General features: G+C 34.9%; 1 protein-coding gene and 1 long non-coding RNA gene across 4 annotated transcripts in view; both read right to left on the bottom strand.

Annotated features, from left to right (window-relative positions):
• The window catches only part of fus (epithelial splicing regulatory protein fusilli), a 98,951-nt gene that overhangs the window by 13,540 nt on the left and 57,923 nt on the right, over positions 1-27,488 (bottom strand). For all 3 annotated transcript variants that reach the window (XM_088237157.1, XM_088237159.1, XM_088237158.1), the window contains 5 exons: positions 26,230-26,367; positions 23,658-23,873; positions 20,920-21,153; positions 20,183-20,299; positions 19,102-19,189 (listed from right to left, as the gene is read on the bottom strand). In XM_088237157.1, coding sequence (XP_088093283.1) covers positions 19,102-19,189; positions 20,183-20,299; positions 20,920-21,153; positions 23,658-23,873; positions 26,230-26,367 — 793 coding nt within the window. The remainder of the gene's footprint in view (positions 1-19,101; positions 19,190-20,182; positions 20,300-20,919; positions 21,154-23,657; positions 23,874-26,229; positions 26,368-27,488) is intronic.
• On the bottom strand, positions 6,831-8,570 carry LOC148274409 (uncharacterized). Its single transcript, XR_015824303.1, has 2 exons — positions 7,279-8,570; positions 6,831-6,979 (listed from the first exon to the last, which is right to left on the bottom strand). It is a non-coding gene; the product is annotated as an uncharacterized LOC148274409 (long non-coding RNA).

Genomic DNA, 27,488 nt, shown 5'->3' with positions numbered 1-27,488 from the left:
GGATATATTGTGAACATGTTTGGATCGGATATATTCATATTGCGATGGTGTCAGAACGAGATATTGTAAAAATTAACCGTAAACTACAAACATTAAAACATCATGTTTCAATTCACAAAAAGGGCAATCACGTCGAAAAAAGATTGGATAAAGCTTAAGTTAACGGTTGAGTACTATAAAATCAAAAGGAACCTAACTTCAAAAATATTTTTATTGGTAAATTTGACAAACTGTTATGTTAAAATAATATCAAATAAATAGTAATGTGAGTAGGAATTAATATCGGAAGATTCTGAAGCATTATTTATTTGAGACATACAGATATTATTAGTTATTTGATGTAGGCACCTTAGCAAAAATTATTGATTTTATCTGTATGTTTTTTTAATTTTTTTAACGGTATGATTTTGAAAGACCGGCATTTTAAAATGGCCAAATCGTATGATTTCCTTATTTTTTATCAGACTGCAGTCTCAATAATCGATAAAAGTATATTTTAAAATATATCAATTTTGGATTCAACCCCTTTCTTGGCAATGTTATGATCTCATTTTTTCTCATGTTCATTATTAACTACATTATAACAATTGAAGACACGAATTGATAAAGGAGTTATGTGACAAAAACAAAAAGCAATGATATTTGGGTTAAAGTTTTGAACACCAGTACAATTGCTGATAAAATAACACCTTTATTCGTTCTCTAAATTGTTTTTCTGCTACTTTTTGATGGTGTGCTGGCTTTGTGCGAAAGGACTGTATGTCAAATCTTAATTATGATTTTTAAAATAGTACATTTTTGAAAGTTTTAATAAATGATACATTTTGATAAAAACAAAATAATCTACAATATTTTGAGTTTGTCCAAATTTTTGTAGACAAGGACTGGATTCAACTCCCTGGTAAGCTGTTAACATTAACATATTACAACAGAGATGAAGAACATTTTATAGAAGGTAGTATAGAAGTCTAGGCATCTGGGCTTATGACCTGTCATTGGCTGGTTTAAGTGGCCACTTTACACACCATGTAACATTCACCATTCTGCCCATATTTGAACATCTGTATTCCTTCAATTCTTTCATCTGTTGATGTTTGTGAAGTTAAAGAGCTGAAACCTTTATTTATGCGGGTGAGATTCATCTAATTGAATTATTTCACCTACACACTAGGCATTGTCTGAATTTTTTTTATTTTTTCAAGCTCTTCAACTTCACAAACATCAGCAGGTGAAAGAATTGAAGGAATATAGATGTTCAAATATGGTATGGGCAGAATGGTGTATGTTACACAGTGTGTAAAGCGGCCACTTAAACCAGCCAATGACAGGTCATAAGCCCTGTAGATGCCTAGACTTCGATATTACCTTCTCTAAAATGTTCTTCATCTCTGTTGTAATATGTCAAAGTAATCCATTTTTGTTTGGGATTTTGAAGCCTTCAACCATCATATGTTAAAAAAAAAAAAAACATCTTGCTAAGCGTTAAGTACGGTCTGAACTAAAGCTGATTTTCGGCAAGGAATAACTACAGATTTAGTGTTTTTAATTATGGCAATGATCTAAAAGAACAAATTTGTATCAAAATCTACAATGAATGTAAAATGGTAGTTAAGTTCCTTATGATATTGAAGTACTCAATTGTTACATTTTTGTCAAAATGGGTGTTAAATCTAACCTTTTCTCTCGCGATACACTCAGTATATTGAAAGTTTACGGTCTAAAAACAGTATATTTACGCTCATGTCGACGTGTTTTCAATTTTTAATGATGTCACTTTTATAGACAAGCTAAGGTCGAAAATTTAATCTACATAGACTACATAATTTTTATATCACACGATTTTCTTTGACGGTTGGGAAGTGTAGAAAATTACTACTGCTACCATCTAGCCGTTTCCGTAGAGTTAGGCAGAGAGAATGGACCGCCACACACGTCTATCCTAACGTACATTTCTAGCTTCACGTTAATTCATACATCGAGTCATACATGCCCTTCGGGTGTGTCTACGACCAGACTTGAGGGTATTACTTGCAAACTTGTCAGAATCCAAAATCTTAAAAAAGTGAGATTCGAATTGAAACTTATTCAGAATACAATAGGAGAATATCACATACTACGAATACCGATAAAAATATATGAAATGGATTTAAAATAATTGATTTTATTTTCAAAAGCAATATGGATATTGTGGAGACATGTCCCTACAAAAAGGCGACATGTTCAGCCTTGATAATTGTCACGTGAATATTAGTGTCGATGTTCTATTTAAATTTAAACAGCCACAAAGTTCAAATTTCATCCGAATCAAAATTATACATTTAAATTTTTTTTTACGCTGCTAATAATTATTTTTTACTTGACAGTCTTTTATTGTCGATCTCGTGGTGTAATGGTCAGCGTGTTTGCCTACCATTCAAGAGGTCTCGGGTTCGATTCCCGACATGGTTGATTTGAAATATTTATTAAAAAGGGTGTTTTCACACCAGAATATTTTATTGTCCCTGGACTAGTACCTGAAGTGTAAGACTGATCATCTAACAAAAATGATCAAGATACACTGAGATTGGTGTACCAATGCAGTGGCTTATGCACCATTAGGTGCGGAAAGGGAATAGCAATGTATTTCATAGACCTTTATTAATTTAAATTGTAAATAATAAGTGGTAATTTCCTATTGTATACAAAAAAATAAAAAATAAATTATAATATTTTCAGAGGCATAATGAAATAGAGATGATGCTTCATAGAACGATAGTTTGAAATTATGTTTTGAAAAATTAGCGTTGTCGTGTCGACATTGCCGCGCAAAATGCGCAATAGAGTAAAAAAGACTCACTGTCTTTGCTAGTTTAGTGCGAATTCAAAGTGTTTTTTTTTCGCTGCTTCACATTTACCGCCTAAAAGTTAAGTTCCGGAACCGAAGTTGAATGGAACACTGCTTAGTGTGATGCATCAAGTTAATACATATATACCAATAAACATTATCAGTTCAAAATATGGCTTTATTTGTGAGAATGTGACACTCAAAATACGGCTTTATTTGTGAGAATGTGACACTCAAAATACGGCTTTATTTGTGAGAATTTGACACTCAAAATACGGCTTTATTTGTGAGAATGTGACATTCAAATTATCAGGTTTGTTGCGAAAATGGCAGCAATCTCCAAAATGAAGTAAATTATTTCACTATTGTTTCTTGACATCGTAATAGGGTATTTTCACAAGTCGGGAATAACGTTAAATATATCATGTATATTTAGAGCGGATTTTTATGTTTCTGCTCATATAACTAACAATGTATTCGAAACAAGTTTCATTTATAATTTTCGGGTTTCAAAATGGCTCGCAGTTGGCATTGCGTCATTTTGATGGCACGCATTATGACCGCCGACTGCGCTTCTAACAAACGTTGCGTAAAAATTTGACACCAAAACTTCATACGTGCCGTTTGTCCCGTAGGGCGTGAAACGTCTCGTTTGGGGTGACCCAAAACATGCGTATTTTAAATCTTTGTAGAAAAGTTATCAGATGTCACATGAAAAAAATATTAATAATGAACATCGTAAAAAAAAATTAAATGTGAAGAGACCCTATTATTTCGACAGTAGTTACATATTATAAATTATTAAACTAAAATTTTAAACTAACAAAATAAAGTGGATTCTGCCGGGTTTGCAAATAGGACCCCTCATTTGAGATTTTGGTTTGTCTGATCATTCCACGTCTTTCATTTTCGTCATCATCCTATAACCATTCATAACTTCTATGTTTTGATAAAAAAAAATACATGGAATATTTCAATTGCCATTTTTTTTCCTAGATATACATGTTTATAAGTTATTAGTTTCATATTTTCGTTTAGAATCACCTTAACAACAAACCTGTAATGGACGGTTTCGGTTTACGCTTGCAATTCTCAGCCAAAGTACCTACGGCCTGTTGTATTGCAGTAATTTGTAGGTAACTTCGTGGTCAATAATCATAGAATAGCCTTTCTCCTATTTCATTGAGTTTATTACTCGAAGATTTCCGTAAATTTTCAGCCATATTGGACACGCAATTGACTTTTGACAGAAAGTAGTAAGACACATTTTGGTGCGATCGGGGAATTTTCAAGATTAATCCAAAGCGAAAATGACGGACGAACGCTCACGCCTCTTTTTGATGAAAAACCAAACCGCATTGCTGCGCCAACCATCCGCGGTTGGCGCGTTCGCCAACCGTACTCGAAGTCCCGGGTTCGATCCCTGAGAATTGCACCATTGGCACCTGAAGCGTAAGATTGATCATCTTACCTTCACGAGCATCTTATAAACGATCAATTTGGGAGCAACAAAATATATTTAAATAACCCACTTTTGTTTTTAAAAATAAATTTAAAAAGACCGTAAAATTGTTAGTAATATTTTTCTAATAGTAATTTAAAGGAGTTTTTTTTATAATGCACGAATGTTTCATACAATTTATGTAAAGTAAAAAAGCAGAAATTCCAGTCCCAGAAGTCAAGGCAAACAAATTATGTATAGGATTTTTACTCACCAGATGTCCAAAGATGAAAAATCACTATCGTCTCAATTACACAGTTTTTTTATTTAAAAACAACATGCAAACACTATTCTCAAAGTTTTCTCAAATTACTTAAAATCACTACAATTTGAATAAAAACACTAGCACCTCATTTACGAACACGTCGATTGCTAACACAACTTGAATCGTGTATGATATTTTCTAGTCAAGTTTCTTCCGGATATTAAAAAAATCATTTTTCATTTGTAACTGTTTTTTATCTTTATGAAATTCTGCTGGAACTATAAGATGTAGCAATCTTTCAAAAATAAAGCCATCGACACCGTAACAGTAAAAAAATATTTTGTGGGTGAGTAATTGATTAAAAGATGTGTAAAGGGTTGAAAGTGGTGAGTCCGGTCGAAACTGACAAGTTTGTACTTTGTATGGTAGAAAGTGACGAGTTTATGATTGATAGTTATGAAGTGTTAAGTCTAATTGATAAAGAAATTAAATAAGTTTACGTGGGCAATTGTGATGAGTCTGTACTTAAAAGGAATATGTCCATGGTTACATGTCAGAAAATGAATATATTTATGGTAATTATACAGTTAAACAAATTGAAAGGGTTAAGTTTGAAATTGAAAGTGATATTTCCACGATAGAAAGTGATAAGTCTGTACTTGAACGTGATATCTCTATGATAGAAAGTGATAAGTCTGTACTTGAACGTGATATCTCTATGATGGAAAGTGATAAGTCTGTACTTGAACGTGATATCTTTATGATAGAAAGTGATAAGTCTGTACTTGAACGTGATATCTCTATGATGGAAAGTGATAAGTCTGTACTTGAACGTGATATCTTTATGATAGAAAGTGATAAGTCTGTACTTGAACGTGATATCTCTATGATAGAAAGTTATAAGTCTGTACTTGAAAGTAATATTTCCATGGTTAAACATTACAAGACGTTGAAAAGGATGAGTTTGTGATTGAAATTAATATTTCCATGTTATTTTTTTTTTTATATTTTATTTTGGACCATTGGGGTGGTTTGGGATTCGAACCACGGACCTTTGATCCACGAGTCTGAACGCTGGCCACAGAACCACAGACCGATTTGAAAAACCCCCGTCAGACCATTACAGACCCGGTTGAAAAGCATAAGCCTGCAGTTGAAAGGGTATATTGTAATTGAAAATTATAATTACTGAAAGTGATAAGTCTTTACTTGAAAGTGATATTTCCAAGGTTAAACATTACAAGCCTTAAGATGAAAGGCATAATTTTGTGCTTGAAAGTGATATTTCCATGGTTAAAAATCAAAAACCTGTAGTTGAAAGGGTATGTTGTGATTGAAAATGATATTTACTGAAAGTGATAAGTCTGCATGTGAAAATGATGTTTCCATGATAGAAAGTTATAAGGCTGTACTTGAAAGTGATATTTCCATGGTTAAACATTACAAGCCTGTAGATGAAAGGCATAAGTTTGTAATTGAAAGATAGTTCCATGGTTAAAAAGCATAAGCTTGTAGTTCAAAGGGTATATTGTGATTGAAAATGATGTTTACTGAAAGTGATAAGTCTGTACGTGAAAATGATATTTCCATGATAGAAAGTTATAAGTCTGTACTTGAAAGTGATATTTTCATGGATATTAATGTAGTTGAAATGATATAAATTATAAAAGTTAATGAAGAGATAATTTTACATAAAAAATGAATGATTATTTAAACTATTTTAAATGAAATTTTACCGAAAAGTAACAGAAATCCGTTTGAATTGTGAATATGTTAATATAATATGTTTATAATTAATGTTAGTCTAGAGATATAGTTGAACGTCTGTATGGGATATATAGGACAGTAACAAAACAAGTATTAATCCTCGCGTACCTACGTGTGCGACCAAGCCTAATTTGCGGCAGTGTAACAACTTCCCAGGTTAAGTTTACAGAAAATGTGTGACACAAAATATCTAGTCTAGACACAAACTAATGAGTTCCAACCGTCCGCAAAGCCAGAGTCATCATCAACTCTCGTGACAAGCGTATCTCCACCGACCACGTGAGACAGTTGTTATTCAGCTTGTTAAGTATATACGGGACACAGAGAGGGAGCCTCCGGCGCAAGCATTGCTAGACAAAATTGCCGAGTGATCGAGTAAAACAAAAGTTGGTTGAAATAAGTCACCGCTATCGAAATGAGTCGTCTTTTTTGGGTGATCCCATACAGGTTGAATTCGTTCAACGTTTCGGATACCGTTTCAGTGGTGGTGTTCTGAATCTTCTCTGTCGCATAGAGAGTGGGTAATTTGGGGATTTTTATTTTTTGCACGCACCTAAACTACATACGGACACACTGATGGTTGAACGTCAAAAAAATACAAACACGTGAAACTAAATATTAAAATTTTCAAATTTGTTGCGACAGAGCGGAAAAACATTTATTGAGAAGGGAATATGGGAGTCTGGGCATTTACAGGGCTTATGATCTGTCATTGGCTGGTCTAAGTGGCCACTTTACACACTGTGTAACATTCACCATTCGGCCTATGTTTTAACATCCCTATTTCCTCAACTCTTCCATCTGTTGACTTTTGTGAAGAGCTAAAAAATTTATCATGTGGGTGAGATTCATCCGGCTGAACCGATAAGTGGCCACTTAAACCAGCCAATGACAGTTCATAAGCCCTGCAAATGCCTACACTCCCATATTCCCTTCTCAAAAATGTTTTCCCTCTCTGTTGCGACAAATTTAAATATGAACAACTCCCTAGGAAGAAAATCCAGCCAGTCTGCAAGCATTTGGACATACTCAAAACATTGATGTAAATTTTCATTTAGACCATTGCGACCTGAAGCATTACGTAAAACAGTTAATTAAGTTGGATTGACCAAAACGAATTAGTTTTTATCCGTTTTTGAAGCAGTTTTATATGCCATTTGACATTTAATCATCAATGTGGCCATTATATGAAGCAAAAAAATAAATAAATCTTTAAATTAATCACTCTCTAAGGGGTAGATAAGATCCAGAATATCACCCCTGCTACCCGAAACGTCAGAACGAATCCAACCTACACAGGATTAACTAAAAACGACGATACATATTGTTTAAAATCCTGTATGCAAACGGTAAAAAACGGAATTAATTTTTTATGATTAGAAATCTAGTGAGAATTCATCCATTTAATTAGCTTTATGATTCAAAATCTGCGCGTGTGTATGTCCAATATTGTTGCATCAATTGCGTATAACTCATTGCGCATACGCGCACACAGATTTTGTCAGAAAATGAACTGTGCAACACGAATTTGAAATTCGCTTATTTCTCTCTCTGTGCCGATGATTGCGCCGGGGTCCGAGTGAAAAGAAAATAAATGTACATCGTTTAGCGGAAGCGATTAGCTGTGACATTTAAAAATGTGGTATTATTTAGAGAATTAAGTAGACCATCATATGAATAAGTCCGACGCCCTCCATACACGACATGCAAAAATGGATTTGAAACGGAGAAGCGATACCCGGGACAAGGGAAGATAACCTTACCTGTTGAGCTGGAAAGTCATAAAGAAACAATGGATACAACGCCACACCAACGTCTGTTAAATACAGAAGCCCTTTTTATAAGATACATCTACGTTTAAAAGCCTTGTGAAAAATAATAACAGTGCAAAATTAATCGTTGAAAACCAGAATTTCCAAATTGTTTTTTCATAAGTTAAAACACAAAAAAAGACTTCCCAACTATATTATAAGCAACAGTGTTTAAAACCATCCAAAAATGGGACCGCAACCATTTAAAAATCCATTTTTGCATGCCCCTTAAATTCCAAGATAAATTATACATTTTATCGTTATAGATTTTACAAACAGCTTCGAATAAAGCCGAAATCCACTCCATAAAAAAGGAAGACATTTTTTTATATTTTGACAGTTGTTACTCAATTGCTTTCGCGGCGGCAACACCGCGCGTCAAACGCAAAACAAAATGTCTTCCTTTACACATTATACAAGAGATGAAAACAATTATGGTGAAAATAAAATGTAAATGGGCTGTGTGATACTTAATTATAATGTAAACCCAACACAAGAATGCCTACCGAATTAATTATGAAAAATATACAGGTTTTAATTTGAATTTAGATATGTTTTTTACTGTATCTTATTACGAAAATCTTATTTTCAAAAGACAACTGTTTTGTTGGAAACGAAATGCTCGGAATGTTCGAAATTTTAAATATGCGCGTACTCTGACGTATAATAAATAGACCCGTTACTCTGATACTACATATAAAATATAGCAAATATTATGTTTCCCTCAACAATTTTAAAAATAAATAAATAGTGTATCACGATACCCATACAATCATTAATGTTAGAAAGAGATATACATTAGGGTGGGCCGATATTTTTTTTTCACAATTTTGAAATAAAGGCGTCTAAAAAGTTGCCTTTTAAATTACTCGGAATGCAAAAAAATATTCGATACTACTTTTGGCCCTCGACCAGAGCTTGAAGTTTTTGAAAAAGTTAATTTTTTGCACTAAACCGGCTGTCATTTCGTATTTAAGAATTATATTTACAAATGAAACCATTTATCTGTTTTGTTTTTCACAGTTGCAGAGCAATCAAAGCATTTCATCACAGGCGACGGAATATTTCTGAGTAGTGTCATGTCTGATCATTATGAAAATCTGACAGAGAATGAAGGCACGGAAGGTAATTACCAACAAATTTAAATGCCATTTTATTGGGGCTAGTAACGTGTCTATTTAAATATATGTCATTGTGCGCAAATCATATATTAGTTATAAAAACCATTCATGTTCGAATCAACGATGTGATAGTAGATAAGAATAGCGGATACTGAATTTCAAGGTTGAATTTCAATGTGACCTTGAAATTCAGTATCCACTATTCTTACCTACTAGTGAGGCTTATTTTTTCGCCAGTAAGGAATGAAAATAAAACATCTGGGAAGAGTGTTTTCGATAGGTATTCTCGGGTAAGTAGCGGTTGGCGCGTTCGCCTGCCATGCTTGAGGTCTCGGGTGCTCTACTCGCCATCATTGATTTGAACATCTATAGTTGCATTCGCATTCCCAATTATTAAAATGCATACACAATGAAGGAAAATGTGCAGCGAAAAATATTTTTTAAACACTTGTAACACACCATAAATTTATCAAACTGTAAATTTTTCATATGATATGAATACAAATATAAGAAAATATAACAACTTAGAAAAATGACAAAAATAATTAAAAAAACTTAAAGCTAAATTTTTAGCCTCAGTAAATTATTAAATATATTATTGATTTTTAACTTACATGATAAATATATTTTTAAAAATGAATAAAAATATTTTTTTATAAATGTAAAATATTTTATCATTTGTTTTGGAATAGTTTACCTGTTCTTGAATATCTTCATATAAGGACATATATTACAAGAGAGCGTAGAACTCGAGGCATTTGCAGGGCGTACGACCTGTCATCGGCTGGTTTGAGTAATAACATCAATTGAAATCGTCATCATCTACCCTATCTAGTGGTACATAGGGCATTGCGTTGGTACTCCGATAGCAGCTTTTTTTTAAATGTGTATTTTGCTTGTTTTAAAAATTAAATAAATTGAAAAAATCCTATTTAGTTCAGTTGGACGAATTGAAGAAATACAACATTAAAACATAGACAAAATGGTGCACGTCACACAGTGTGTATCACTAAAAAATGACAATGGCAGGACATAAGCCCTGTAAATGCCTTGACTTCCATATCCCTTCTCTAAAATGCTCTTCATCTCGGTTGTAACATGTCAGTTTCTATATATTTTAAATTAATTCGCAATTTTATACAGCAGATTTTGAATAATATTTACCCTGTTTTGAGACCCCAATATTTAAATAAATGTTTTAAACGGAACAGAAAATTGATTGACTAAAAATATTGTGTCGTGTGATATTCAAATTGGGTGGATGAAAAAAAAAAACTTAAGTTCTTGATAAGTTTTCTGTCCCATATAAAACGTGGTTAAAACCTTAAGTTTGGATATGAAAGAAAGGTCTCAGTAAGAATGCCCAGTTAAAATTTGGGGCCACGAAATTCTAAATTACACTTAAAAATATATGTAATTCTTAGCATTAACTAGAAAAATCTTGTCATGTTAAAATGGTGGACGTACGCCTAATATTTGCTGCCAAAGAGTGACAGTTTGACCACCTACGAAGCCTGTGTGAGTCATACTTACTTAGCTACATAACAAATTGCCGCTCGATCCATGGATCGGAGGAACAGAAAGCAAAAAATTATATAATCCCAAAACCATACCAGACATTCAAAGGATTGAGAATGATTTTTTTACGATGTGGTCATTTTAAATTGACATTTTATTAAAGATGTTTGAATCATAGGAATACAGCATTTAAGCATTTTGCTTACATAAATAATGGCGTAATTCAAAACCGTCTCTAAATCTTGCAAAAACAGATTTCAATTATACTAATTACACCGCAAACTTAGCATTCTTAGCAAAATTAGAAATCTCACAATTATTTTTTCAACATTTTTGCAAACATCTCAGTAACAATGGAATGTAATTGAACATATTTTAAAAACAATTGAACATGAAAATTAAATTTTTAGTACTGGAAATTTCATTTTTGTTTATAGGTAATTTGAAATAACTGCCAACTTTCCATTGCAAAACAGGGCCCATATTTTGATTGTTCTGGCTTCATTTTTAGCCTATATTCCTCTGATTTGAACATCTTACAGTACTAAATGCATAATGCGTGGATTTTCCTGAATATAATTTTGTTTCTGTTTGCTAAAATTCCCAAAGATCAGTCATGTAAAAATAACCTTATGACAGATGGTTTTGAAGTAAATATTTTGCATTGGCTAAAACACTTACTAATCCGTCAAAATCAGGTACAAACACATGATGTTTATAGGAGTCTACGGATTTGCAAGCTGGTAATTAGAATCAACAAAATGGAAACAGGGCTAACCAATTAACTTGAAAAATAACCAGTTAACTTGGAAAATAACCAGTTAAGATATAGCACAGACAACGATCAAAAGAGCACATTTTTTCATAAAACTTGATTTCAAATAATAAAAATTCCATTCAACTAATCTTACAAAATGTGTTATTTGTCGTTTTCCTTGCGATACCTCCAATTCCGGGTGTCTGAAGATGCGTATCCGGAAAAAGCGCTCATTGATCGAACAAACAGTGTAATGTATTCCCAAAGCGCACTGATTTCAAATTATTATTGTTCAAAGTACCGTGATGTTTTATTAGAAAAATACCAGTTTATAAATCTATACAACTTGTGTTAGAGGATATATTAATTATGTAAGCTAAGCGATGAAAATTCATATTAAAACAAAACTTGCAAAACCGAAAACACCACAAAAAAACCACCCAATGATTAGCGACAGTCAAATACATAACTTAAACAATATTCTAATATTAATTATGGAATGCAATTAATCCAAACTATATCTAGAAAAGGAACTAAAATTAGACAAACAAGAGAAGGAAAACATTGTAAAAGGGGGTTTTCACCATAAAAATAAAGTATAAAATATGATATATGAAATATATATATATATGCCTCCTTCTATTCACCATGTTTTAAATCAATTAAATGTGGAATGTACATCTTAACATTATTATTATTACAATACATATACAATAAAAGTAACGTGGATGTGTAAGTGGAGGAATGGGAGGAAGAAATGAGTAGGAACGGAATTTTCCAGCTGCCCCATAAATTTTTCAACCGCTTCATGGATTTTCACAGCAATTTTGTGGACTTTTTCAACCACTCCACAAATTTTTCGAAACAGTTTTGCGTACTTTGCAATCGCCTCATTGAACTTAGCAACAGCTTAACAGATTATCAAACAATTGTTTTGTTTTATGAACCGCTCCACAAATTTTTCGAAACAATTTTGTGGATTTTTACAACCGCTCCACAAATTTTTCAAAACAATTTTGCGTACTTTACAAGCGCCTCATTGAACTTAGCAACAGCTCTACAGATTATCGAACATTTTTTGTTTTACGAACAGCTCCAAAAATATTTGTGGATTTTTACAACCGCTCTACAATTTTTTCGAAACCATTTTACGTACTTTACAATCGCCTCATTGAACTTAGCAACAGCTCTACAGATTATCAAACAATTTTTTGTTTTACGAACCGCTCCAAAAAATTTTGTGGATTTTTACAACCGCTCCACAATTTTATGGACTTTTACAACCGCTCCCCAAATTTTTCGAAACAATTTTGCCTACTTTACAATCGCCTCATTGAACTCTGCAACAGCTTTACAGATCATCAAACAATTTTTTTGTTTTACGAACCGCTCCAAACAATTTTGTGGACTTATACAACCGCTCCATAAACTTTGCAACCGCTCCACAGATTTTCCAATCATTTTGGGTGTCTTTACGACCGAATCATGATTTTTTTTAAAACCGTTTAAAGGATCTCTCACCCGCTTCATGGCATTGTAAAATGATTATGAAAATTATCAATTAAGCCACAGATATTAAGCAACCATGTAACTGTTTTTAAAACAGAGAAACTGAAATGTCCCTCAATTTGAAAATGATCCCCTTCAGAAACTTTCATGGTTTGTAAGCTGAATTCTGGACATATTACATAAATAGATTCAAAAGAGTTTTGAAATTTCTTTAGTTTGTTTGCGTGCCTTAGTAAAGGAATATTTGTACTACAAAACTTGAGGGCATATCAATAAAATCAGTGGATTTTTTTTTAAAGAAAACTGAATGTATAGAAATTCCCCAGGACAGGACATTGTTTCGAAACAATGACTACCTATGACAACAGCGAGCTTTCAGAGCATTAGAGGCAGAACAAAATCATTTTTAGTATTCAGTTCGTGCTTGAACATTTCCAATACATCTTGGTATAAAATAAATAATATTTTTAATGAAATCTACCGAATGTTCGTATTGCCCCAGCATTGTTCAATCTATCGTCCACGTGTAAACGATACTCAACCTGTCAAAAAAAAAAAAAAAATTGAACTTTTTTCTGGATATACCTCCAAAAAAAAAGTACTAAGCAATTAGCATCCAAACAATGTAAAAACAAAAGATAGTAATTTTATTATTAAATATATTCATATATTATTAATTGAATCGGCATTTACTTCGTAACACTTCATTATAAGTTATTATGAAAATACAACTTTGATATTAGAGTCACGCAATTTTATTATGTATTTTACAAGAACACTACTACAGGATGGGAGGAGTGCTCTCCTGAAACCGTAGTAGTGTTCTTGTGTTTTATTTTCATAACAATTAATATTCATATAATATCGAACTATAGTCCTTAAAATATAGCATGATTAGAATGACAGTTGTCAGAAAAACTGACGACATAACTTTGTAGTAACATCTAAGGAGTGATTTATATTGACACACGAAAAATTATTCGTATTTGGTATGTTAATTTATTTTTTTAATATAACGCTTGGCATATAAATCAACATAAATATATAAAATCAGCTTTAAAACTAAAAAAAAAACTAAAATAAACCTAATTATTAACGACGTTCTTACAAGGTTACATCATTTTGCAAAAACGTTAGAGATGGGACAAATGATCAATGTAATTTGATCGAATGAAAAAATAATTGGTTTGATAATGTTCATGAAAAAAGTATAAATGTCTTATTTTTTGGTGAATAATTGTCTTAAACACACTATAATAGGCTTGTTTTTGCGTTTTTATATCAATTTTCGGAAACTGAGTTTCATGTTTGCATGAAAAAACTGATAAAAACTATTTGATCGGTACATGATCAGTGATCAGTAATTTCTTATTACTGTTGACATGAGTTTGACAGCTGTCATTTTAATCAAGCTAAATTTTAAGGAATATAAGTCACTAATTTGATGGAATATTAAACACCCATCACTTCAAGGCACTTAAGGAAATATTCTCCGCATAAAACTATGTCTTTATATTACAAAAACAGTAAAAAATTACATACTCAAACTTTCTACAATTAATCAAAGAGACGTTAACAAAATTACGTTAAACCTACACAAAATACAACCGTTTATTGTATTAAAAACACGATTAAACTCATTTAAAAACACAATTATGTTTTTCAATATCAATCTATCAACAATCTTAAAGGTAGTGATTTTTAAAGTATTGTCAAACCACTTACGTATAAAAATTGCACTATGCGTTTAATTACTAAATTAAAAATTAATATAACGGGATGGATTTTAAGTATCATAAAGGAGTTAATTGATTTTTAATGTCATCAATTAAATATCCGTTAAATATCATTAAAAAACTACAATACGTCACATAAACATATTTTGTCAAAGCGATACAAGACGTAAAAAATTGCAAGTTTTGCTATTTTTCTGGTTTGGAATTTGAAATTAATTGACCTCTAAGCGAGTACGACTGTACCGTATGCGCACAGAATCATAATAGTCCAGAAACCGCGTGCGCGCATCAAACTGAAGCCGACAAAACTACTCATAAATGCCGTGCTGAGTCGTTTGTAAGTGTCAGAATACTGCTGGGATTAAATGGGAATTGGGTGGGATCACATTTCACGTGCAAGTAGCAAATTCACAGATAATATTATTTAAGAAATCGATTATTTTACCGTCTGTCATATTGTTGAATAAAACAAGATGGACATTTTTTTTATATTGCCGGGGTAGAGTAGTAGTAAACTTTTTACCCAGCTTTCTGTTAAGTAAAATTATTATTTAATGTTTAATTTTACATTTGCCTAAATTTTACATCTGCCTTTGTTTGTTTTGTAAAATTAATATATATAATAACGTAATTCCCTTTCCGCACCTAATGGTGCATAGGGCACTGCATTGGTACACCAATCGCAGCGTATCTTGATATTTTTATTTGTTACATAAAGTTAAGATGATGATTAGTCTTGCGCTTCAGGTACCAACCAGTCCAGGGACTATGAAATATTCCAGTGTGAAAACACCCATTAAAATAAATATTTCATATCAACCATGTCGGGAATCGAACCCAAGACCTCTTGCATCGCAGACTAACGCGCTGACTATTACACTACGAGGTAAAACTTAACATGGCACAAAATTCACTTTATTTGAGCTATGATAATAATTGTTTGCGGTCTGGCAGCATTACGTGGCCACTTAACGCATTAAGTTAATTTTGTGGTATGTTATGTTAAGTTTTACAACAAAAAATATTTTACTGACTGGACTGTATAAAAAAACAGGTACTTTTATAAGGCAAACGTAAAAAATACATTAAATAATAATTTTGTAACTAAGTAAATTAATACCGTTTAATATTATACTGAGACTTATTAATAGAAAGACGGGTAAAACAATTTGACTACCCTGGCAATACTAAAAAAAGTCCATCTTGTTTTATTTCACAATCTGACGGACGGTAAAATAATCGAATTCTTAAATTATATTATTTATTTTTGTGGATTCGCTTTTTACACGTGAAATGTGATCCTACCGTATTCCCATTTAATCCCAGCAGTATTTTGACACTTAAAAATGACAAAACACGGCATAATTAAATTTAATTATAATTCTATGGCGAACACTTTTGTACCTCAAAAACTAGCTCTCTTAGAGGTTAAAACAAGCTTAAACATTTTTCTCAGTTCAGTCAATTCCCTTTTTAGTTATTTTCCCAAACCGGGAATGATGTTTTAAAGATTTTATCGGAATTGTATAAATTTCTGATTAATATAATATCACACGGTCCCCTGATTTCAGTTAAGAAAATAAATTACTGTATTTTAAGAGTAATAGCCGCCATTTTTTTAACACAACCAATCCGCGTATTGTAAACACAACCAATTTTTTGTTAATCAAAACATCTAAATACGATTTTTAAACAAATTTATACGACAGAATGATTTTAATTAATTTTCACATAGAGGGCTCTTAAACAAATTGCATTTTTTATGTCCTGCCATTCGAGTGCAGTTTGAGTCCATGCACGGTGAAGATAACACAGAAAATAGAAAAAAATATCGACAGAAAATACTAAATGAGACGAATTTCGGCTAGTGTAATTGAATGTTGCGGCAAACCTTTATCACTTGTTGGTCTTGCCTTTTTACAGACTGTAAAGTGATCCTTACGCTAATGATTAATAATATCGTACTTTGATAAACCGTGATTATACAAAAACAGTGATTTAAAAAAAAAAACGTACTTAAAAAAATTATCACTATTTATAAAATCAAATGAACTGAGTGAATAAAAACATCACGCTTCACAAATATCTGTAATTATTTTCAATATCTATATTAAGTACTAGACAAATAAAACATAGCGAATTATTTGTAAATAATTCAAAACTAGAACAAAATAACAAAATGAAAATATAATCCTATCAAAACGACAATAGAACGATAGCTATTAAGTAAAATTGTTTTAAGTTGATTGTCTTTTGTTTTAAATTAGTTGCTCTATGTTTTAAGTTGACGGTCTTTTATTTTGAGTTGTAACAAATTGCGAGTCTTGGCAATAATGGAATGATTTTTGACTGTCTTTTATTTTGTATTTTGAGTTGTATCAAATTAAGAGTCTTGACAATAATGGAATAATTTTTTACTGTCTTTTATTTTGTATTTTAAGTTGTATCAAATTAAGAGTCTTGACAATAATGGAATAATTTTTGACTGTCTTTTATTTTGTATTTTAATTTGTATCAAATTGACAGTCTTGACAATAATGGAATGATTTTTGCTTGTCTTTCTTTAAAGTAACTGTTGTAACATAGTGGAATGTTATTTATTTTTTTCAAAGTCTTTTATTTTAGTTCAAGTCTTGGCAATAATGGAATGAACGTTATCCAATTAAGTTTATTTTAGTTGACTGTTTTTTGTATTGATTTGTTTGTGTGTTTGATTATATAGGGCATAAAATATTGAGCGATTATTATTTAATTTCATAAGAAATATGCTTAATTCATATCTAAAATTAATGTAGGTCACCCGATAAATTTCAGTATGGCCAATAGGCAGGCGAATTTAAGACCGAAACTAATGTTTTTTTTTTGACAAATGTGTAACAAGAACAAATTTGTCTTTGTATCATAATTCTAATAAAAAAAGGGAAAAAATAACTTTTTGCTGCCATTTTTTTCGCAGTACATTTTAAACTAACGTTATTAGAAATAAAATAATATTATTTGGTTGCTTACTAACCAAGGCACTTCTACGAGTTAATGCATCAAAACCTAACCTAATTATCTGATCATATAATTACAATTAATAAAATTAATAAATTTAAAGTATTGTTGCAAAAAACATTGTAATCTATTTTTTAAATTTACATACGCTAAATCATTATTCAATAGTTCATATTTACATTTATAAATGAAAATTGTATTTGTTAATACTATACGTTAATAAATTTGACAGTTGACCTAAAACTGGTTCAATCTGCTTAATTGTATAATCAACGCGAAGTTATGTTACATTTTTCAATGTAAAAAAACACTTTTGGAATGTTTAATTCGTTTGTATGAAAGGTACATCAGGAGGTGATCTTAAAAAATGGTCATGTCCACTCTTATTGAATTTAAGTAATTGTGACTTTTAGTCTCTGAAGATTATATAGTAGAAGAACAGCGAGGGACTTGACCAAATTTAAAATTTAGCAATTTAAAAACATTTTATTTTTGTGCATATTTAGATACATTTGAAGCAAAAGCAATGCTTAAAAATTTTTTTGAACAAGTTCATTTTTACAGATTACCTCCTGACACGCGTTATTTTAATTTTTAAGTATGCTTTAAGTTCATATTTCATTGGAATGTCAACGTGTAAAAGTTGTTTTTTTCATTTCGATTTTTAGGTTACTTAGACGATCTACTAGTTCTCCGACCGTGGTTTACGTACTCGGTTTATTAGAAATACGGTTGGTAGGAGCCCGGGGGGAGGTGCGCCAATCCCCCCATAGCAGCGCCGTTGACCGCAGCGGGGCTGTACCCGGGGAACGGCTTTTTCGCGGCGTGCGTTTCGTTCGCGGCCACGGCGGTTGAGGCGAACGCGTTCTCGTACGACCGCTTGACCGCGAAGTGGTTCGCGGCGGCCACGAGCGCGGCCTGCGAGATGTACGCCGGCGGCGGGCGCGCGGCCGGCGCGGGCCCGACCTGCTGGCGGACCTGCGGCGGCGGCAGGTACCGCGGCGCGCAGATGAGGTACGGGTTCTGCGCGAGGTACGGCGAGTTCGGCGGCACGATCTGCTTGAGCTGTTGCAGGTATTGGAAGTTGGGCATTTGCTGCGCGTACTGCTGCAGCTGCGGCGCCAGCAGCTGCGCGTACTGCTGCTGGGCCAAGTACGGCGACTGCAAGTACTGCAGGTACTGGAGCTGCTCGCGCTCGGCGGCGCCCTGGCGCGCCAGCAGCGCGTGCTGCGCCATGAGCTGCGCCTGCAGGTGGGCCGGCGGGGGGAGGGGCGCGGGGGGAAGGGCGGGCAGGGGGGCCGGGGGCAGGGCGGGCAGGGACGCGGCGGGGGGAGGGGACGTGCCCGGAGACCTACCCGGGGAGAGGGCCTTGCCGCCCGCGGAGGGGGACGCCATGCCGCCCGTCAGCACCAGGTTCATGTCTTCTCCGCTGCACTGGAACACCTGCCGAGAGGGAAGAGAGACTTAATGGACGCATGCACACTAGTCCTAAATAGTCGAATTTTTGTAAATACATATTTGTACATATTTTCCAAATGGAAATTTCTTCCGAAAAACTAGTAAACAAAAAGCGTTATTGATTAACGTCAGGCTGATCGTAAGGCTGCGCATCCTCTCAAAAATTAAAATAGATCTCCACAGCACGCATCGCTTTCTTCAGTAGCCATCAAACCACTGACATTGATAATAGGACTAAATCTATTAAGGACCTCGGAGTTATCATGGACTGTAGACTTGGCTTTAATGAACATATTGATACTATGATTAACAAGTCACTAAAACTCTTGAGTTTTGTTAGCGGGACATCTAGTGACTTTACTAATATTTTCACGGTTAAAACACTATATTGCTCACTTGTTCGTCCTCTTTTAGAATATGCATCCGTGATCTGGTCTCCCTTCTATGTAGGCCGGATAAATCATATCGAATCGGTACAACATCGTTTGCTAAGAAAAGTAGCATGGTCAATCATCCATGCTCGAAAGGGGAGACAACACTTACGGAGAAATGGACTCAATGTTAAAAATCTCAAGTCTACAAAAACGTAGAAATAACATTGACTCCATATTTATGTTTAATTTGCCGAATGGCTTAATTGATGTACCATCGTTACTGGAACAAGTGGCATTCAATTTTCCAATCCGCCGGTTGCGAAATAATAATGTGCTGTTCCTCGATCAGCACAGCACAAACTATGGCTTGCATGCACCAATGTCCCGATTGTGTCGTATTGTAAACTCGAGACCAGATCTTGACTTTTTTGGTGTAAGTCTTTGTAGATTTGAAAAATCACTAAGATAGACCGGATCTTGTCTTGAGGTAGTAATTTTTTTTTTTTATCCTAGCTTTAATTTTATTTGATTAGTGCCTGTATTTATTATAATAAATTGTATAAGTCCGTCAAATAAATAAATAGAACATAACAGCGTCACTCACCTCGATATATCTCTGCTTTTTGCCGAAAGTCATGTAGCGGTTATGCTTCTGCTGAGCAGAGAGGAACGCGCTGGTTTCGCTGTCCATTTGTATAAAGGCTTCTCCACTCGGCTGCCCCTGGAAAAGATCATTAATAATTAAAACCATTACAAACACGAAGACTAACAGTAAAAAGTAATTAAATCCCAGAAGAAGAAAAATGAGTCCCATCCAATTTAAGTTCTCGTAAGTCTTTCATTAATGTCGGTATGTTCTAAATCAAGGCCACTCAACCCCAGGCCACATCGTGACCCAACTTCTGTACTATCTGTATCTTCCTTGGTATGTTCTACCTACTTGCCATCTCAACGTCATATGGTCGAAACCAACATTAATGATCTTAATGATTTAGTCCGCGTTCCTTAATTCATTAACGCTCTCGCCTTCCACACAGTGGCCAGGCTCTTTATAGGCCTGGGCTTGGAGACCGAGAACTATTCACGGGAACCCGTCACAATAGATGTTCACAGGTCGCAGTGACGTCAGGAGCTTGCATAGCACCGACCCCCACCACTAAGAATAAGAAGAGAATGATCTCGTACAACTAAAGGGTGGGGTACATTTTGCGTTCAGCGAGTTTTGCATTCGACGGGTCAACACAAAAACGTATCATTTAATGATTCTAAAGAACTGCAAACATTATTAACTGCATTAAATCGGGATAATCTGATGCCGACAGAATCAATCTTCGAACATACCTGAGCATTATACACCATATGCACCCCCTGGTAGACTATATTGTTAGCGAAGTCGTCCAGGAAGGTGAGGATGTGTTCAACCTGCGCTTCGTAGGGCAGACCGCGCAGCCGCACGCAGTCCTTCAGCGTGCCCGAGGTGATCACGTGCTGGGGGATGAGGGGCGCGGGGGGCAGAACACCCATGAGGGGGGCTGCGGGCTCGTATGTCTTGGGGTCCAGAGAACGGTTTAGTACCTAGACAAAAACCAACAAAATTAAAAATAATTTGGTAGACTATCCAAAGCTTCACTTATTAATTTTAGAGTCTCAGACCAATCATTAATTCTAAATGTTCTCTAAACTTGTATCGAACGTCATTTGTAATAAGAGCCTGCAGTATGTGGAAACCTGGGTAATTGTACGTGCACTTGAAAATGAGAAGATTGATTCTAGATATACGAGTTTGATCAAATATCCAGAATAAATTCATGAAAGTTCTCAACCGTAAAGCACGTATACGTTCCACGTCCAACGTTCCATTCGTATGATGACTCTTCCTCTTTCCTTAATCTGACTTCTTACTTCAGAGCGAAACTGCCATCACCGCCATTTGGAAGAGTGGAGATCCAGCAGTGGAGAGAAACAGGCTGATAAGAAGAATGTGTATCATCATCAGATATTAAAATAAAATTTATAAAAAAAACTCAGGTTATGGCGCAGAGCCTTGAATTCGGAGCCCATTATTTAGTTTATAAAAGATCTTGAAAATAAGTCTTAACACACTTACCAAGAAGTTCCCAGAAATGAGCGCTAAACGAAAAAAGATTTAAATAAGATATGTAATGTCAAAATAGTAAACGTAGCATGTACGTTGTTTATAGAGATGCATCTGATGCTGTTACTGATATATCGGCAATATTAAAGTCAAATATAGGCAGAATGATGAACGTTAAACAGTGATCGATTAAACCAACCAATGGGGTCGTTCTAAAATATTTATTATTATTATCGATAATACAGTAGCAGCTATTAAGCTGATGCGTGTATATCAAGTGTACACGGTTATTAAACATTATACATTGCTGTGTGCGTCTAGTTGACATTGACTGAACTAGCACCAATCACTTTCTTGGGAAGGCCATTCCATTTCTCCACGACTCGGTTTGTCGGGAAGTTCTTCCCGCGGTTGGATGAGAAGGAGGCAGTGTTTAGTTTCAATGGATGACCTCTGAGATGGCGGTTTTCATTCATAGTGAACATTGATTTCAACTTGGGTACATTATATTGCTCAGTTAAGATCAAGTCACCACGCTGCCTGCGCCCCCAGTGAACTTAACCCGAGCTTCCTTAGGCGGTCCTCGTATGATTTATTTCTTAAAGAAACTACCATTTTGGTTGCTCTTCTCTGGGCTTTCTCCAACACCTCTATGTCTTTTTTTAAATAGAGACTCCAGATTTGGTAGGCATTAATGGCCCGAAAAGCTGATTAATTTATTTATTACTTTAATTAATTTATTCCCCTAGGGGTGGAATAAAGCCATGTCTAGCATTTACCATTGAGTCGCATTGTCGGAGCGTATAAAGTAAAAGATTACAGCTAAAACACCCACCGCTTTCCCGAAACTGTTCGTAAAGACGTGTCTTTCTTCATTTTTGCATATTCACTAATATTGTTTTTTAGACTGATCAAACGAAAATTTAATATTACTTTACAATACCACTCGTAAACTCTTGTTTCACTCATAGCAGACTCACCCTAGGCCTTTGTTAACATTTCAAAAACTTTGTAAAACTTTATTTAATTTTTTACACATAATTTGATACCAATTCTTTGATCCATTTTTTTTAAACAAATGAAAATCGCCAATCTAACCTTAGCGGCTGCCACAGACCAAAGTAAACCACGAATACAGCTGAAAATTGTAGCATACTTTGGGGGCATGTATACCAACATATTAATATAAAGAAATTGACAATCAAATTCTCCAAATCAGCGAAATTCAAAAAATTATTTTCTAAACACACCTCGTACAAATGTCTAAAACACTAGTTACTGTAGGTATATTAGTGAGCGATAGAAACATTTTGCAGGTAAGTAGCCAAGTAGCCGTACTACTGCCAGTAGCTCTCAGGGCTTCGTAAGAGGTGGTCCACTCGCTCGCTTTGTGAACGTTAGTGAATATTTTTTTTTCATATTTTCAGCGATATTAAAAATATTAATATATTGAGGTTTTCTACGGACATTTCTTGGTGGAACTGCATTTTTAATTATAATAATAAAAATACGTATGTATTTTTATTCCACTTCTATTTATAAATTTTTACCAGCGACCGGGTTTGTCTTAAATTATATAATTTACACCAGTTTTTATCATATACATTCAAACAAAACTTATATTCATATAATTGTTTTTCCCTTAAACTTTAATGATTTTAATTTAAACTCTTTTATTTCCATAATTATATAAAATCATGATAGAAACATAGAAATTTGTTTAGTCTCACCAGTCTGACGATGTCGGTCACGACGAAACCCGGTCACTGGTAAAAATTTATAAATAAAAGTGGAATAAATATATATTTTTTTATTATTATAAATAAAAATATTGTCAGTTTTGACATCAAATAGAGTTGATTAAAACAATTGCCTGTGAATACTCCATTTTGCAGATTGATAGTCTCTCATTTTTGCTGTTGTGTATTGACTACGCTCCACTGGAACGCGTGGATTTTTGTCAGCACAGTAAGGGAAGGCTAACCTGCTGGACTTCCGCAGTGGTTGACCGGAAGAGCTCGATGTACCGCGTCCCGATGAGTTCCCGGTGCTTGGCGAGCGCCTTCGGGGCGTCCTCTTCTCGCGAGAACAAGACAAACGCATCGCCCGTCGCTCGGCCATCGGCGCGTTTGACAAACAGCACGCCATCCGCCCCGTCGAGCACGGTACAAGGGTTGGCTCCCGTTGAGAAAAATTCCAACTGAAAGTAAAAAAGAAAATAGTCGGATTAAACAACCATTCTACTGTATTTTTAGAGATAGCGTTACATATATTATTTTGTTTGATTATAATCCTTCAAAGTGAGAATATTCAACACCACCTCCTCTTCGCGTGAAGAAATGAAGGAATAAAAAGTTAAATCAATCTAAATTTGTTGCAACAGAGAGGGAAAACATTCTTAAGAAGTGAAATCCAGCCAGTCTGCAAGCATTTGGACATACTCAACACATGTTGCATCTACTAACTCGTAAAAGAAGAAGTATAAAAATTGGAAAATTGTTTTCAGACGTTGCCTAGTAGGTGAATTGGTTCAGCCGGATGAAGCTCACCCGCATGACAAAAGTTTCAGCTCCTTTACTTTACAGAATATGCCTCCGTGGTCTGGTCTCCATTCTACGTGAATCGCATAAATCACATTCAATCAGTCCAACATCGCTCGCTTCGAAAAGTAGCGTGGATGCTTGAACTCTCTTTCTCTCCGATGGCGCTACAGCCCATATCGAGCTTTGGCCGCTTGCAACTTTCGCCTCCAACTCTGTCGGTCCTCAGCCGCCGTCTTCCAATTTGCCACCTGGAGGAGCTGCGCTGCATCCTTTCTCACTTCATCCTGCCATCTCAGCCTGGGTCTTCCCACTAATCTCTTTCCTCCCGGGTGTCCGCTCATTATTATTTTAGGGACACGTGAGTCAGGCACTCGCTTTGCATGTCCGGCCCACCTTGATCTAAGCAACTTCATATGTGCCGAGATGCTCGGGGCCTGGTACAGTTCTTCGTCATACCGAATGCGCCACTGATTATTCTCTCTCACTGGTCCGCAGATTCTTCCGAGCACTTTTGTGTCCAGCATTTCAGCCATCTTTAATGTTGGTGTTAGCGCCTCACACCCATATTCTAATACAGTATGTATAATTGTTTTGTGTATGGCAATTTTGGTTTTTCTGTGGACGTTATGTGGTTTAAACACTGGCAGCAAAGAAAAGTATGTTTAGCTGGCTGATTTCTGCTGGATCCCCGTTGTTCTCAGTTTTACTGGAGCCCAGGTAGGTGAATTGCTCGACCACTTCGAAGGAGTAGTTATCTTTGTATTGGACACAGCCTCTTGCTCTGTGCGATGGGTTTCTGCTCTGTGTCATCATTTTTGTTTTATCAACATTGATTTGCAGCTGCTTCCACGGGATCAAAGACCTCTTTTTTTTTCTTTTTTTTAAAGGAATAACCAAGTAAACCTCTATTTAGAGGCTTGTCAGCAGGTGGGATAGAGGGGATATGAAAGAAGGTAATGAAAAATACACCACAACACCCAGACCAATTGAGAAAAAATTCCTTCTTGAATCTTTTTCTTGCAACTGGCGGGAATCGAACCCGCGACGTCAGTTTCACGGTTGGCCGTCTTACCAACTGTGCCACGGCGCCTGTCTAAAGTTTACTACTTTAATTGTTATTGATCTCCCGACAATGTAAATATCATCCGCATATCCAACAAGTTGACTACTCTTATAACAAATGCTTGGACAAACAAGGATGCTTGGACTAGAGAGTAGAGAGGTAATTATTCTTATGCTGATATAGAGTCCACGTTAAATATTTCTAGTCTACAAAAACGTAGAACTAATATTGATTCCATATATATGTTCGCCATGTTAAATGGTATAATCGATGGGCCATCATTACTGGGACAAGTAAAATTCCATATTCCGACTCGCAGGTTAAGTACCAATGAAGTGCTGTTCATCGATCAGTGTAGAATAAACGATGGCCTTAATTCGTTTATTAATTTGTCGTATTGTTAACTCAAGACAAGATCTGGACTATTTTGGTTTAAGTTTACAGCGATTTAAACAAGCACTAAATAAATAGTCCAGATCTTGTCTCAATGTCCCTTATGTTTGTCAATGCTTAAACCCTATAAATTGTATAAAAGGACAATGTCCGTTAATAAATAAATAAATAAATAGAAGTCAACAGATGGAAGAGTTGAGGAAATGTGGATGTTAAAACATGGGCAGAATGGTGAATGTTAGACAGTGTGTAAAGTGACCACTTAAACCAGCCAACGACAGGTAATAAGCACTGTAAATGCCTAGACTTCCATATTCCCTTCTCAAAAATGTTTCCCTCTGTTGCAAAAATTTGAGATCAGAATAACTCCCTAGGGAGGTAATCCAGCCTGTCCGCAAACACTTGGACACAATCAAAACATTGTTAAATTAACGTTCAAAAGTTTTATCAGTTCAATTTTCGGATCGCATTCTTTTGAATCGCGCGCAAACCGAGGTTCCTGAATATTATTGTTGTTAACTGAGCCAAAATAATTTATTTTGCTGTTTTTGGCTTACCACTTGCGCAGGTGAGCAGTCGTAGGGGAGTCCTCGCATTCGCACTATGACCTCTCCCCCTCGGGAAAGGAAAGCAGCGGCCTCATTGGTAGCGCCCCCAGCTACTCCCAAGAAATCTTCGCCCGTTGCTCGGTACACCTGAAGACAAATATTACAATATATTATTACTGAGTGGCATATCACCCGGATTAGAATATAGAAATTAAATACAAATATAAACACGCAGCACTTAAAACTGCCTTAATATTTTGTAATTATGTTTTATTTTATTTTATCTGGAGGGTACATAGTCCATATTGGATGACACACACGTGTTAAATTAGTTCACCTGAAGTAGACTAATGACCGACGAAGCAATGTCATCATTTTCTATCGAATCCAATACATTCATATAATGCAACTCTTATAGTATTGCACGTTAAACCTGGAGCATTGTTATGCAGTACATTCACATCGCCCCTACCATGAAGAAATGAACTACAAAGGAACGTCGTCTATAAAGAGACCATAGGATGCAACGCCGGGCAGTCAGCCCGTTCAGTCAGTCGGCCCAACAAGTTCAATTTAGTCAGTCAGACCAGTTCGACGACGTCACACAGTTCCAGCATGTAGTTCAAGTGCAGTTACTTCAACTCCTCGTCGCCGTAACACTCGCCCGACATAATTCATTATTTATTCGCCATGTAATAAATTAACATCAAACAGCAATCTCGTGTCTTCTCTGTCAGATAATACAGTAAATAAATCACTGAAATTACTTGGCTTCATTAACAGAATATCCTCTGATTTTACTAATGTCCGTACGATCAAAACTCTTTATTGCTCAACTGTTCGCCCTCTTCTAGAATATGCCTCCTAGAATAGTGATCTGGTCTCCATTCTATGTCAATCGCATAAATCACATTGAATCAGTCCAATATCGCTTGCTTCGAAAAATAGCATGGATGCTCAGACTAGAGAGAGATAATTATTCTTATGCTGAAATAGAGTCAATGTTAAATATTTCTAGTCTACAAAAACGTAGAACTAATATTGACTGCATATATATGTTCGGCATACTAAATGGTATAATCGATGTTCCATCATTACTGGGACAAGTAAAATTCAATATTCCGACTCGTAGATTTAGAAACAATGAAGTATTGTTCATCGATCAGCATAGAACAAACTACGGCCTAAATTCTCCAATGACCCGCCTTTGTCGTATTGTTAACTCAAGACAAGATCTGGACTTTTTTGGTTTAAGTTTACAACGATTT

Source organism: Micrasema longulum, unplaced genomic scaffold, assembly GCF_059751315.1.
Source record: "Micrasema longulum isolate JH-2025_06_02 unplaced genomic scaffold, ASM5975131v1 h1tg001659l, whole genome shotgun sequence".
In the NCBI taxonomy this organism is placed as follows: domain Eukaryota; kingdom Metazoa; phylum Arthropoda; class Insecta; order Trichoptera; family Brachycentridae; genus Micrasema; species Micrasema longulum.
The sequence above is the reverse complement of the archived record's forward strand: the minus strand, read 5'-3'. Positions and strand labels throughout refer to the sequence as shown.